This window comes from Heloderma suspectum, chromosome 10 (genome assembly GCF_057233095.1).
Source record: "Heloderma suspectum isolate Gila_16-S chromosome 10, 16-S_ref, whole genome shotgun sequence".
In the NCBI taxonomy this organism is placed as follows: Eukaryota; Metazoa; Chordata; class Lepidosauria; order Squamata; family Helodermatidae; genus Heloderma; species Heloderma suspectum.
The window spans coordinates 31,888,306-31,900,899 of NC_139467.1; the positions used below are offsets into that span (position 1 = coordinate 31,888,306).

Consider the following 12,594-nt stretch of genomic DNA (forward strand, 5'->3'; position numbering starts at 1 on the left):
ATGGAAAAATCACTTTAAAAAAGTAAAGAAAATGGACAATCTTCAGATTCTGGGAAATTCTCTTGATAATCTGAGAAAAAGCACCTACCCTGCAATAGAGGCAATGCAGTTTCCTAAACCTTTTGTTTCAGGAATGAAGTGGAAGGTTGGAGTTTATTTTTTCTAAGGTAGTGATTTTCAAACTGTGTTCTCAGGGGATCCTGATTTTGTTGTTATTGTCATTGCCTCATTTTGTTTTTAACTGTCTTAAGGATTCCTCTGAGATCCATAGTGGCAGATAAGCTTCCCTGGAAAACTGCCTGTCTGCTATGACCAACCTTACATAGGAAGCTGCCTAGAATCAGATCATTGGTCCATCCAGCCCAGTATTGCCTACTGGCAGTGCCTCTCCAGGGTTTTGGACAAGGGTCCTTCCCCGCCCTACCTGGAGATGCTGGAAACTGAACCAGGGATCTTTGCATGCAAAGCAGTTGCTCTAACCACTGAACCGCCAAAGCCTGACCCCCTTCAACATACAGCCCGAGAAGAGATTTGATTATGATCTTGGTTACACTCCTGGTTCCTGCGGGGAACCTATTGGCTTGTCCAAAAGGCGCCCCCCTCCCCAATAGTCTGCAGTGCAAGAGGGTTTCTCAGCAGATGAGTGAACATTGAAAGGTTTCTTCAAATGCTGACTTAAAAAAAAAAAAACATACTGGTCAAAACAGCAACCATCAATGGGATTCGCTCTGTCTCCTCTGCCACCAGAGCGAGGGATCAGCCTTTGCAGCACACAGAAAAGCGAACACGTGTTTTTCTCCTGAGTAAGCAGTATCTTCCCTTTCCCACCCAGATCAAAGCCATTCCTGTCCTCAACAGCTCCACTCCTCGAGGCATTTCTGCTACTCCACCCGCCTTTCTTTCTTTCCCAGATAAGGCCCAACCCCGTCTGCAGGTTGCACCGCTCTTGCTTCAGGCGTGAGCTTTCTCCCCACCCCTCACTGAAGCTCTCAGGAGCGCCTCAGATTTCAGACGAGCAGAGAAAGGCTGCCTAGCATGCATCAACCTGCTCTCTGTACCCTTTGCTGAGACTTGTGTGTTTCCAGGATCTCCTGTTCCCATCTTACAGCATGCCAGCAAACAGGCTGTGGATGCCACATTCCCCCCTCCTACAGCCCTGGGAAGCAAAAAGAAAATAGAAAACTGAAGACCAGAACTACAAAAGGCAGGCGTAAAACTGAACTTTTATTGGGGAAGAATACTGTAGCAAACCACCTCAGTAACACCACAATAACAAGCGGCCCTCTTGAGACTGCTATTCTTAACCCACTCCGAAGAGTTGCCCACCCCAGCCGCCCACAAAGTACCCACCACCGCCAACTTCTTACAACAACAGGATGCCTGGAGTGAAAAAGCCCTGCGGAATAAAAAGTGCTGTAGGAAGCAAAGGCGACTACTCTTGTTTTAACTCGGCTCAGCTCCTAGATTGGTATCTTTGCCATGCAAAACGACATTTAAGTTCTCAGGCTGTTGATTTTATTTTTATTTTTTGTGAACAGTTAAACACTGGGAAAAAAATCTATAATATATATCTCAGTCCTCCATGACAAGTTAGGAAGAGCCTTGTGTTAACCAGGTGCTGAACCAGACACAAGAGTTTATACAAAGCGAGGAGCTCCAGACTGCAGCGAGAACACGGCCCAGGGACAAAGGTAACCCCACAGCTGCCACACGAGGAGAGTCAGGTAAACGCTCAAGTCCCATGCATATAAATCAGTCCCCTTTTGCTGTCTAAAACCCAGCTGGAACTTTCAGGAGCTGGAGACACATCTTATAAAAATAGGGCGATTTGGGAAAGGGAGAAAAAGAGAGACTGAGGGGGAGACGGGAGTTACCGTCGTTCTGTAGTCTGAAAAGTTCAGTTCTTTGGCTCTTCGCCAGCCTCTCCCCCTTCTTCTCCTGAGCATTCTGCCGTCCATAATGTGAGGTTGTCCCTGAGAAGCTGCATGATGAGGGTGCTGTCTTTGTAGGAGTCTTCACTGAGTGTGTGGAGGTCCTTCATGGCTTCATCGAAGGTAGTCTTGGCCAGCTTGATGGCTTCTTCTGGGGCGTTGGCGATCTCATAGTGGAAGACCGAGAAGTTGAGGGCCAGGCCCAGGCGGATGGGGTTTGTGGGCTGCATCTCCTTCTTGCTGATGTCCATCGCCTCTTGGTAGGCTTTCCGGGCGTTGTCAATGATCTGCTTGCGGTCATCGCCGGTGGCCACTTCAGCCAGGTAGCGGAAATAGTCGCCTTTCATCTTCAAGTAGAAAACCTTACTCTCTGGGTCACTGGCTTTCTGAATGAGATGCTTGTCCAGCAGCCCCAGGACGACATTGCAAACGCTCTTCAGCTCCTTCTCAATCTTCTCCCGGTATTCGTTGACCAGCTGAGCTTTGTCATCTCCTTCCTCAGTCTTATGTTCGATGCTGGAGACAACCCTCCAGGCGGACCTCTGACAGCCGACCACGTTCTTGTAGGCCACAGAAAGGAGGTTGCGTTCCTCGTTCGAGAGCTCCGCTCCATCCTCCACCACAGCCTTCATGAAGTCAGCCATGTCCTCGTAACGCTCGGCCTGTTCGGCCAGCTTGGCTTTCTGCACTTGGTGGTTCCTGGCCATCGTGGGGGCAGTGGAAGGGAGCACTGGGTAACAGGCCGGCTTTGAGAGGGATCAGGCAGCTGCTTGGAGAGCCGTCAGAGTCTCTGCTGAGTTCAGCGGCTGGGATCGGGTTTTGGCTTGGCGTCTCAGCCTGGAGCAAGAACAAGGCGTGGTGAAGAAGCTCTCAATGAACCCTTCCCCCACTTCCTTTCGTGCAGCCGCTCCTTAAAAGGAAAGCTGGTGTGATTCACCTTGGAGCAAGAGAGTGAATGAATGTGTACCTGCTAAGGATGAGGAAATGCAGCCTGCTCCGAGACCTCTTGGGCAAGAGGCCGCTTGTCCTAGCAGAGGCTTTAGCGGAAAAAAAAGATGGGCCACAGGGTAGGAGCTCAAATAGATTGTTTCCCTCCAGGGGGCAGTGCACATACATCTCCTCTAACCCGACCCTAATGCTGGCCTTGTTCTAAGATGCCAGCCTTCCCCAACCTGGTGCCCTTCAGATGTTTTGGACTTCACTTCCCATCAGCACAGCCAATGGTCAGGAATGCTGGGGTTTGTAGTCCAACACATCTGGAGGGCACCAGGTTGGGGAAGGCTGTAATATACCTTTCCATCCTCCTCATTCTCTAGCCTCCATTTGCCAGTAGTCCAGTGAACCTCAGACCCTGTGAAATATTGCCCCATTTACAAGGCGGGGCAATAATGCTGATTATCTTAACAGTGCAATCCTATACATGTCTACTCAGAAGTAAGGCTCACTGAGTTTAATGGGGCTTACTCCTAGATAAGAATTGCAGCCTTAATTGGGCCTGACCCTTCCTTCTGGGGTACTATCCGGCTTAGCACCCACAGTAACTGTGTGGAGATTTCCATGCCACTGCTAAAACAAAAAAGGACACCCCCCCGCAAAAAAATAACTTTAAAAGTGTATTGCCAGCAAGCACACATTTGACAGCATTTGATAGGTTTTTAATCAGGTCATGGGATATTATTTGCATATGCGTGTGTGTGTATGCGTGCCTGCTCTGTTTAAGGTTATAGCTAAACTGGTTTTATATTATGCAGAATACTGTACTTTTAAGGTTTTTAATCTATGTTAAATGCCCAGGGAGCTTTGGCTATTGGCCAGTATAGAAATGTAATAAATGAAATGAAATCCCACCGCTGCCTTTTAGAACATGTGGGTCAAGGCAAATGGATATAAATACTATTTTAGTAGGAGTGCTAACAGTGGAGGCTCGTGGCTCTGATGTCAGTGGTGCGGTGAATCCATTCCAGGTTTTAGTCAGAATCAGTCAGAATTCTAAAGGAGCTCTCCAAGAGTTCTGACTGAAACCCAGAGCAGATCCATCGCCTCACTGACATTGGAGTCACCAGCCTCCACGGAGTACTAACCCCCCTTTTCTTCATCCCAGTCTACGGCTGGACTTTAGGGCCAAATGTCAGGCCCCTGCAGCCGAGGGGGGCCCCAGTGACCACCCAGGGGGCAGCAAGTGATGAGGGCAGCAGAAGCAAACTCCATTTTATTCCTGTACTCATGATGGTGCTATGATTTAAGGGAGTTTAAAGTGCAAAACTACATATGCTCAAAGCATTTATTTATTTTTTAAAATCAGGATTGTGAAAAGGATTTTGTTGTAGTAATATATCAGGAACGTAGAAGCAGTTGTAAAGCACGGAATGGTGGATGGGGAGCAAACAGAAATGTTAGTTGTGAGTTTCCCAACTGAAGTAATGCACGTGATCATTTAAAGCCCCCCCGCCCCGCCATAAAACCATTAAATCCAGGCCCAGGGTCTAAAATTACCTAGTTGCACCTCTGATCTCTGTTGCACTTGTGAAACAACATGATTGCACGATCCTGGAAGATCCAGCATGGCTTGTCTTATGTTCTTATGGTCTCTGTTGCCTACCACCACCACCCCGCCAGGCCTGTGCAGTTGCTCCTGACATTGAACTGACAGACAGGAGCTGACTATCTACTTCTTCCCAGCGTTCTCTCACAGTGTCCCAGAGAACTGCAAAAGTTTGCTGGGTCACACCAAAAGACCATCTAGTCCAGTATCCTGTTTCTGCTACTGGGCAGCTGGATGCTTCCCGAGTCTGCACTCAGGGGTGGGAGGCAATAGCCCTACTCTGTAGTCTGTCCCTGGTATCTCGCACTAACAGGTACACCATCTCTGAACATGAAGGTGTCACTTAACTGTCATGGCTAATAGTCATTGATGGACTTATTTATTACATTTCTAATCTGCTGAATAATGAAACTTTAGGCAAATTCACAGAGAGTAAACCTAGCAATGGCTATTAGTAGGTATGCTTGAGGAGTTCATTGGGTCTCTGTTTTTAAGGGTTTCACACTTCCAGGCCTAACACACAGGTCAGAATGAAGTTATCCTTTGGCTTTCACATTTGTCCGAACTTTGCAATACAGTTCTCAGCTCAAAGTAATGTACCAAAATGGCTAGAGTGTTGGACTGGGAGCCGGGAGATCTGTGTTCTAGTCCCCATTCTGCCACGAAGCTCATTGGGTGATTTTGGGCCAGTCACAGACTCTCAGCCCAACCTACCTCACAGGGTTGTTGTTGTGAGGATAAAATGGAGAGGAGGAGGATTATGTATGCTGCCTTGGGTTCCTTAAGGAGGAAAAAAGGCAGGATATAAATGTAACAAAATAAATAAATATAAAATGTGCATTTTAGGTTAAAATGCATACAGATGCAGCACCCCGTTTATGAAATGCCCTCCCCAAGGCAAAGACCTTCCTTTTCTCCCAGGCATTTTAGAGACCACAGTTTTAGATCATATGGCTTTTCTTAGATATATCTTTGAATTTATATATTCATGTGCTGTTTATCATTTTGTATTGTATTTTATCCTTTTGACTTTGTAATCCACCCAGTGAACATTTGTTATTGGGCAATTAAAAAAACTATTTTAGGAGAAAATGCACATCTTAGGATAAAGTGCAAACAAGAAGGCATCTTAGGATAAAATGCATATAAATCTATGCATACAATGGAACACAATAAGATAATCAGTTACAGGCATCAAGAATGGTATGGACTCAAGAGCAGTGAGCTTGTTGGCAGGAGACTTTCTTTTAAAAGCCTCCAAAAGGCACTTTCCACACCTAACAATTACTTTAACTGTTTGACCAGGAGGACTGGACTTTTCTTTTGAGAGATGTGTATGTGTGTGCACATCTATTCACACTTGATGACTGCAGTCTTATGTGATGATTTGCATGTGTGAAACTGCCATAATAGACCAAAAATCACAGACAAGCTCTCCCATTTCCTCTTTTTTGGCAGTTCATAAACACACACCCTTTACAGAAAGTTGCCTTCTCTCTCTCTCTCCCTCCCTCCCTCCCTCCCTGCCCACCCCCCTGCTCCAAACCCTCCCACATTCAAATAGAATTCCAGGGTCAACCAGTACCTTCCCACCTGGGTTTTTTTTATGCACACACATACACCTTACAAAGAGGCTTTAACAAATATTTTCAGTACATTCTCGTCTGTTCTTTGCCATTCTCTGCATCAGCCTGCATGGAGCTACAAAAACGTTTCTCAGAATTAAACCTGTTGCCACTTGTCAAGGGAAGACTTTTCCTTTCTTCTGACACTGCGGAAAAGAACGGGGGTGGGGTGGAGAAAAAGCCCAGCTTGATGACAAATTCCTTGCACTGCAAAGTGCTTTGGGGGCCTTAGGTGATACATCCCAGGTTAGCCATGGGATGGGACGGGCGGGGCTGATAACTCAGCCGCTCCAGTTAGAGAGTGAATTGTTCCATCAGGGTGACTCATGGCTGATCTACGCAAGTGGTGTATGAGCAAAGCTCCTTCATAGCATCTTATTCCAATGACAGACCAGCACTCAGAGCCTTTCTTTTCAACCCTGGAGACTGGGTGTGAGGAGGGGATGCCTACGGCAATAGAAGAAAGAGGCCAGGAGACCTGAAGCGTGCCTGGACACCTCCAAGGATCTTTTCAGAAATATAGCAAGGATGTCTAATTTAATAGAACCACAGAAGCAAAGAGTGACTTGCTGGCTATGTAGTCCAGCTGCACACCCAACTCTTGATGCAAGAAATGTAGAGCTAGATCATTCCCAGCAGAGGGCTGTCTAGCTTCTGCTTGAAGACCTCCAGCAAGGGTTCCATTGTTGAATTGCTCTGGAAATGTATCCTAATGTTCAAGTGGAATCTATGCTCCTGTAACTTAAGTGCATCAGATCAAGTCCTGCCGTCAGGGGCAGCAGAGAACCAGTCCTTGCCTTCTTCTATGTGACAGCCCTTCAGATATTTCAAGAGTGATGTATTCGGTATTCTTGAGGGGCCACTCTATTCTCCAGACCCAGATCTAGTATCTAGACATCATCAGAAATTGAATGGCAATAGATTGAGAACAGACAAAAGTCCTTCTTCACACAGCATGTGATTAATAGCTGGAACTTACTGCAACAAGATGTGGTGATGACCACTGGCTTTGTTGTTGTTCAGTCGTTAAGTCGTGTCCGACTCTTCGTGACCCCATGGACCATAGCACGCCAGGCCTTCCTGTCCTGTACTCTCTCCCGGAGCATGCTCAAGTCCATATTCATTGCATCGGTGATGCTATCTAGCCATCTCATCCTCTGCCATCCCCTTCTCCTTTTGCCTTCAATCTTTCCCAGCATCAGGGTCTTTTCCAGGGAGTTTTCTCTTCGCATTAGGTGGCCAAAATATTTGAGCTTCAGCTTCAGTATCTGTCCTTCCAATGAGCACTCAGGGTTGATTTCCTTTAGGATTGACTGATTTGACCTCCTTGCAGTCCAGGGGACTCGTAAGAGTCTTCTCCAGCACCACAGTTCGAAAGCATCGATTCTTCGGCGCTCAGCCTTCCTTATAGTCCAGCTCTCACAGCCATACGTTACTACTGGGAAAACCATAGCTTTGATGATACGAACATTTGTTGGCAAGGTTCTCTGTGATGTCTCTGCTTCTTACTATGCCATCTAGGTTTGCCATAGCTTTCCTCCCGAGGAGCAAGCGTCTTTTAATTTCATGGCTACAGTCACTGTCTGCAGTGATCTTGGAGCCCAAGAAAGTAAAATCTGTCACTGCTTCCATTTCTTCCCCTTTTATATGCCAGGAAGTGATGGGGCCAGATGCCATGATCTTAGTTTTTTTAATGTTGAGTTTCAAACCAGCTTTTGCACTCTCCACTTTCACCCTCAACAAGAGGCTCTTTAGAACCTCTTCGCTTTCTGCCATTAGGGTGGTATCATCTGCGTATCTGAGGTTGCTGATAATTCTCCCAGCAATCTTAATTCCGACCTGTGATTCATCCAACCCAGTGTTTTTCATGATGTACTCTGCATATAAGTTAAATACACAGGGCGACAATATGCAGTCTTGTTGTACTCCTTTCCCAATTTTGAACCAATCGGTTGTTCCATGTCCGGTTCTTACTGTTGCTTCTTGACCCTCGTACAGGTTTCTCAGGAGACAGGTAAGGTGGTCTGGTACTCCCATCTCTTTAAGAATTTGCCAGAGTTGACCACTGGCTTAGATGGCTTTAAAAGGGGATTGGAGAAATTCATGGAGAAGGGTGGCTATTGGCCATGATGACTCTATAGAGCCTCCATGTTCAGGGGCGCTGAATACCTGTCACTGGGGAATAACAGCAAGAGAGGGCTATTGCCCCCAGGTCCTCCTTGTGGGTTTCCCATGGCGCTCTGGCTGGCCACTACGTGGTGGATTAGATGGGCCTTTGCTCTGACTCAGCAGGCCACTTAAGTTCCTAATGTTTAGATTAATTGACCCCCACAAGTGGTCAGGCAGTATAGTAAAATTGGCATAATGTACTACTAAAGGCTTTCACAGTTGTGGAGTATCTGTTCTCTATTTCCATTGCAGCTGCTTGCACTTTTCAGGATTGTCTCTTCAGCACATGGTGGAAACATGGGTTGCCTCTTTAGCATTTGATGGAAACTAACCCTCTGGTCCTTCGGCATTTTCCTCCATTAGTTTCATTGTGGCCTTGTGGAGCACCTAAAAATGTACCAGGGACAAGAGATGGTCCCTGGATCACAGTTTAAGAATCACGGCTCTAAAATGGATAATGCTACTACTGCAATGTGTTGTATGTGAGACTGCCTTTGAAGACTTCTTGAGAACTTCACCTAGTACAAAATACAGCTGCTAAGCTACTAAATGGGATTGGCCATAGGGAATGTATCTTACAGGCATGTGAACAGCTTCACTGGCTGCTGCTCCATTTCTGGGCACAATTCAAGGTGCGGGTAGTTCACTCTTAAGCCCTAAAGAGCTTGGGACCTTCTGCCTTGAATCTGCTTGAATCTTAACACTCCTAAATCGGAGGGCCCCCTCCTGATCCGCTTGCCATGACATTAGGGGAGTGGTGACTGGAGAAGAGGGTCTTCTTGGTCATGGCACCCCATCTATGGAATGTTTTCCCCAGAGAAGCTACCTGGTGCCAAGTTTGATGTCATTTCATCACTTCCTTTCCCCAGGCATTCCAGGATGTGGTGTCAAGATGCTTTTAACAGTGGTGTTATCTGTTCCAGTGAATGATATTGCTCCATACGGCTGCTGCTTCTGCTAGTTTTGTGTTTTAAGATTTTGTTTTGCAGAAGTGGGAGCTGCCACAAAAGGCTGCAATGGGGAGTGCTCCTTTTCAGGCTTTCAGTTGGCCAGTTGTGCTGTTCTCCAGCATACTCTATTCCATCCCCCTCCCCCAGCATTCTATGACCAATGAGCATGTGCAGTCTTCATTGGGCTGTTTGGAGTTTGCTTTCTGGTTTTCTCCCTCTTAATTTTTTCTAAAGGATTTTGTTTTTGGTATTTCTGCAAACTTTGGGGTTCTTCCCCTTGTGTTTCTCACTGGCCCTGGTTTTTTGTCAGCACTCACCAGCTGACTTTGCTGTTACCGTTGTTATTAGTGTTGTTTGATTCTTTTAATACATATGCAGCCCTGAGAGGTTTGTACTGAAGGGTGGCATAAGAATTTACAACACTGATAAATACTGGGCGCATGGACCACCAGTTGGGTATCCCTGGTTTATAGTATGGCAATTACACAGTTGTTTGGGGAGGGAGAATAGCTCAATGACAGAGTAGCTGCTTTTCATGCAGAAGGTCTCAGATTCAATCCCTGGCACCTTTAGTTAAAACGTAGCAGCAGTTGATGGGAAAAAATCTGCCTGGGACCCTGCAGTCCAAGCAGACAATACCGGGCCAAATGGGCCAGGGGTCTGACCCAGTCCAGGCCAAATTAAGGCATGGGCTCTCAGGATTGCAGCCCAGGGACCACCAGTGTTCTAGGCCCACCTCCAAAATATCATGCCTGCGTCAGTTCTTGCAGCACAGTATTTTGTTTCTGCCATGCCTTGAACATAAGAGCCATGCTGGATCAAACCAAGGGTCTGTCTCATCCAGCATTCTGTTCACACAGTTCCCAACCAGTTGCCTATGGGAAACCCACAAACAGGACATGAGTGCAACAGGACCCTCCTGCCTATGTTCCCCAGCAACTGGTGTACATGGGCATACTGCCTCTGATACTGGAGGTCGCATAGAGCCATCAGGATTAGTAGTCATTGGTAGCCTTCTCCTCCGTGATGTGCTCTCCCATCTCTTCATTTACTGCTCATGTACACAAAAAGCACAAGTCGTGTGGACATCAGGGGCGAGGCCAAGGAAGCTGCCTGATGTCAGGAATGGGGCCAGCAGCACACTTCCCTATACCTGATGAGACCCCTTCATGCAAAGGGGCTTAAAGAGTCTTTTGCTTCCAGGAAATAATGGAAAGTGATATTCCATTAAGAAAGCCTTCCAAAACCTGGTGACCTCCAGGTGTCTTGTACTACAACTCCCATCACCACAACCAGCATGGTCAATGCTTGGGGATGATAGGAGTTGTAGTCCTACAAATCTGGAGGGCGCTAGGTAGGGATAGGCTGCGCTGAGACATGGGGTATGTTCTTTTCCTTGGAGTTCTTGTAGACAAGGTAGTTTTGACTCTACATGTGCGTGTGCGCACATGCAAACATCATGTGCTTGAATGCAGAGTTGGGGGCAAAATAGGGGCCCTATTACATCTTGCTAGCCCAGAGCCCATCATAGCCTTCAACTGGACTGTGTATTAAGCAGTTTCATATATGGTCCTGCAAGTTCCAGACTTTCCCCCTCAAATAAGTTGTTCTGTTTCAAGGATAAAGCATTTTCCCCAGCACTCAAATCACAACAAATAAGAATTGCTGGGGGAAGGAAATATGCATTCTTTCCCCAGCTACCAAAACCCACTGGGACTTGGAACACTGTGAAAAGTGGTTGCACTACTTATCACCGGCACAAACTTTGATTTCTTGATCATACAAAGCCTTTTTTATATATGTAAAAGGTGGCAAAGAAATGGCATAAAAAGGAATGTCACAGGAAAACAAAATAAGTACATGGGACTCCAAACAGCTGCCTGATTCTGCACTAAGATAGAGCTTGAGCTACAGTTGCAACCACATTCCTGTAGGTTCTCAAGGGAGTGTCTTGTATCTCATTGCAGAATCACAGTACACTTAATTATATGCTTGCATAGTACTTTTTAATGACAAAATAGAGCTTAGGCTGCCATTAGCAATGGCACTGAACATTTCCCTGCCAAAGTTCTTGGAAAGTAAAATTAGATGTTGGGTGATCCTGTGGATGCGCAGTCACAGCTTTGTGCAAACTAGATGCCCAAAGCTGGCTGCTTTGCAAGCGTACCTGCAAACGTTCTTGTTAAACCCCTCATGTTCACTCTAAGTTACTGATTGCTGTAAGCAAAGAAGCCAATTGCTTTGTAGAGCTCCAAAGTTCTTTCTGTTTACCCCTTACTTTTGATCAGGGGTGGGGGACTTCTTTCAGACCAAGGGCCAAATTCAATTTTGGAGAAGCTCTCGGGGGCCTCATTCCAATGGTGGGAAGGGCCAAAGGCAAAAACAGGTGGGGCCAAAAATCCCAGCATGTTTCAGCCAAAACCTCTTATTGCCAGCAACTAAGGAAAGGCATTTCAACCTTTTAGAATGGGGGAAAATGCACAATAGCCAGGAAACCACAAGGCGATAGGCTGCTGGTGGAAAAGGGGGCTTGGCCCTCTGGGCAATCCTAGAGGGGCAGATTGGGACCCCAGGCAGGCAGAATTTGACCCCCGGAACTGAGGTTACCTACCTTTGCTCTTGATGGAACAGTGATTAATTGCTGTGACCTACATGACCAGACCCCCTGCTCAAACATTCTCTTACTGGGCATGTATCTTCACTCTGTTGAGATAGATTCTCTTGACTGTTTCTTGTAAACATTTTAGGTAGTAGTTGTCCTGCATTCTTATCTAAAACCGTCTCTTTTTCCAAGTACGTTTTGTCAGGGGAACTTAATTTTCAGTTTCCTGCCATTGCTGGTGCCGAGAACTACAATTCCCAGGGGGCAATACAGAATAACAGCCTTCCCCAACTTGTTGCCATCCAGATGCATTGGACTACAACTCCCATCACCCCAAACAACATGCCCAATAGTCATGCTGGCCAGGGATGATGGGAAGTGCAGTCCCAGCTAGGGATATACTGATTTTTGTTCTGTCATCCACTCATTGACAGAATCAGATTTTTTTCAACTTCCTGAATTTGCACAAATATGCACTTGCACAAATCCTCCCCCTGCCCCCGCTGTGCATTGTTATGCTTTAGCCTATGGGGAAATGTGTATTTTGGGTCATTTTTAAAAAATTGTATGTTATTTTCTACAACTAAATTTACATAACATTCAGGAAAGCAAAAAAAAACGGTCCATAAATCTGTGGAATCCGTGCGACTCAGAAAAAGCTGGTCTGCTACGGAAACCACCAGTCGGATTCATGGAAATCTGAACTCATTTGATTCCATTGAGAATTTCTCCAACATCCCTGGTCCCAACATATCTGGAGCGCACCAGGTTGAGG

The 12,594-nt window shown here is 46.3% G+C and overlaps 1 protein-coding gene across 1 annotated transcript; it reads right to left on the reverse strand.

The window, feature by feature from the left end:
• Positions 1-1,203: 1,203 nt before the first annotated feature.
• On the reverse strand, positions 1,204-2,760 carry SFN (stratifin). Its single transcript, XM_084815790.1, has one exon. It carries the CDS (start codon positions 2,636-2,638, stop codon positions 1,898-1,900), a length of 741 nt encoding a protein of 246 aa, XP_084671916.1. The 5' UTR covers positions 2,639-2,760; the 3' UTR covers positions 1,204-1,897.
• Between the last annotated feature and the right edge of the window lie 9,834 nt (positions 2,761-12,594).

Bases quoted from the DNA above. Each gene is read 5' to 3' on its own strand.
- SFN (XM_084815790.1), bottom strand. From the start codon at position 2,638: ATGGCCAGGAACCACCAAGTGCAGAAAGCCAAGCTGGCCGAACAGGCC.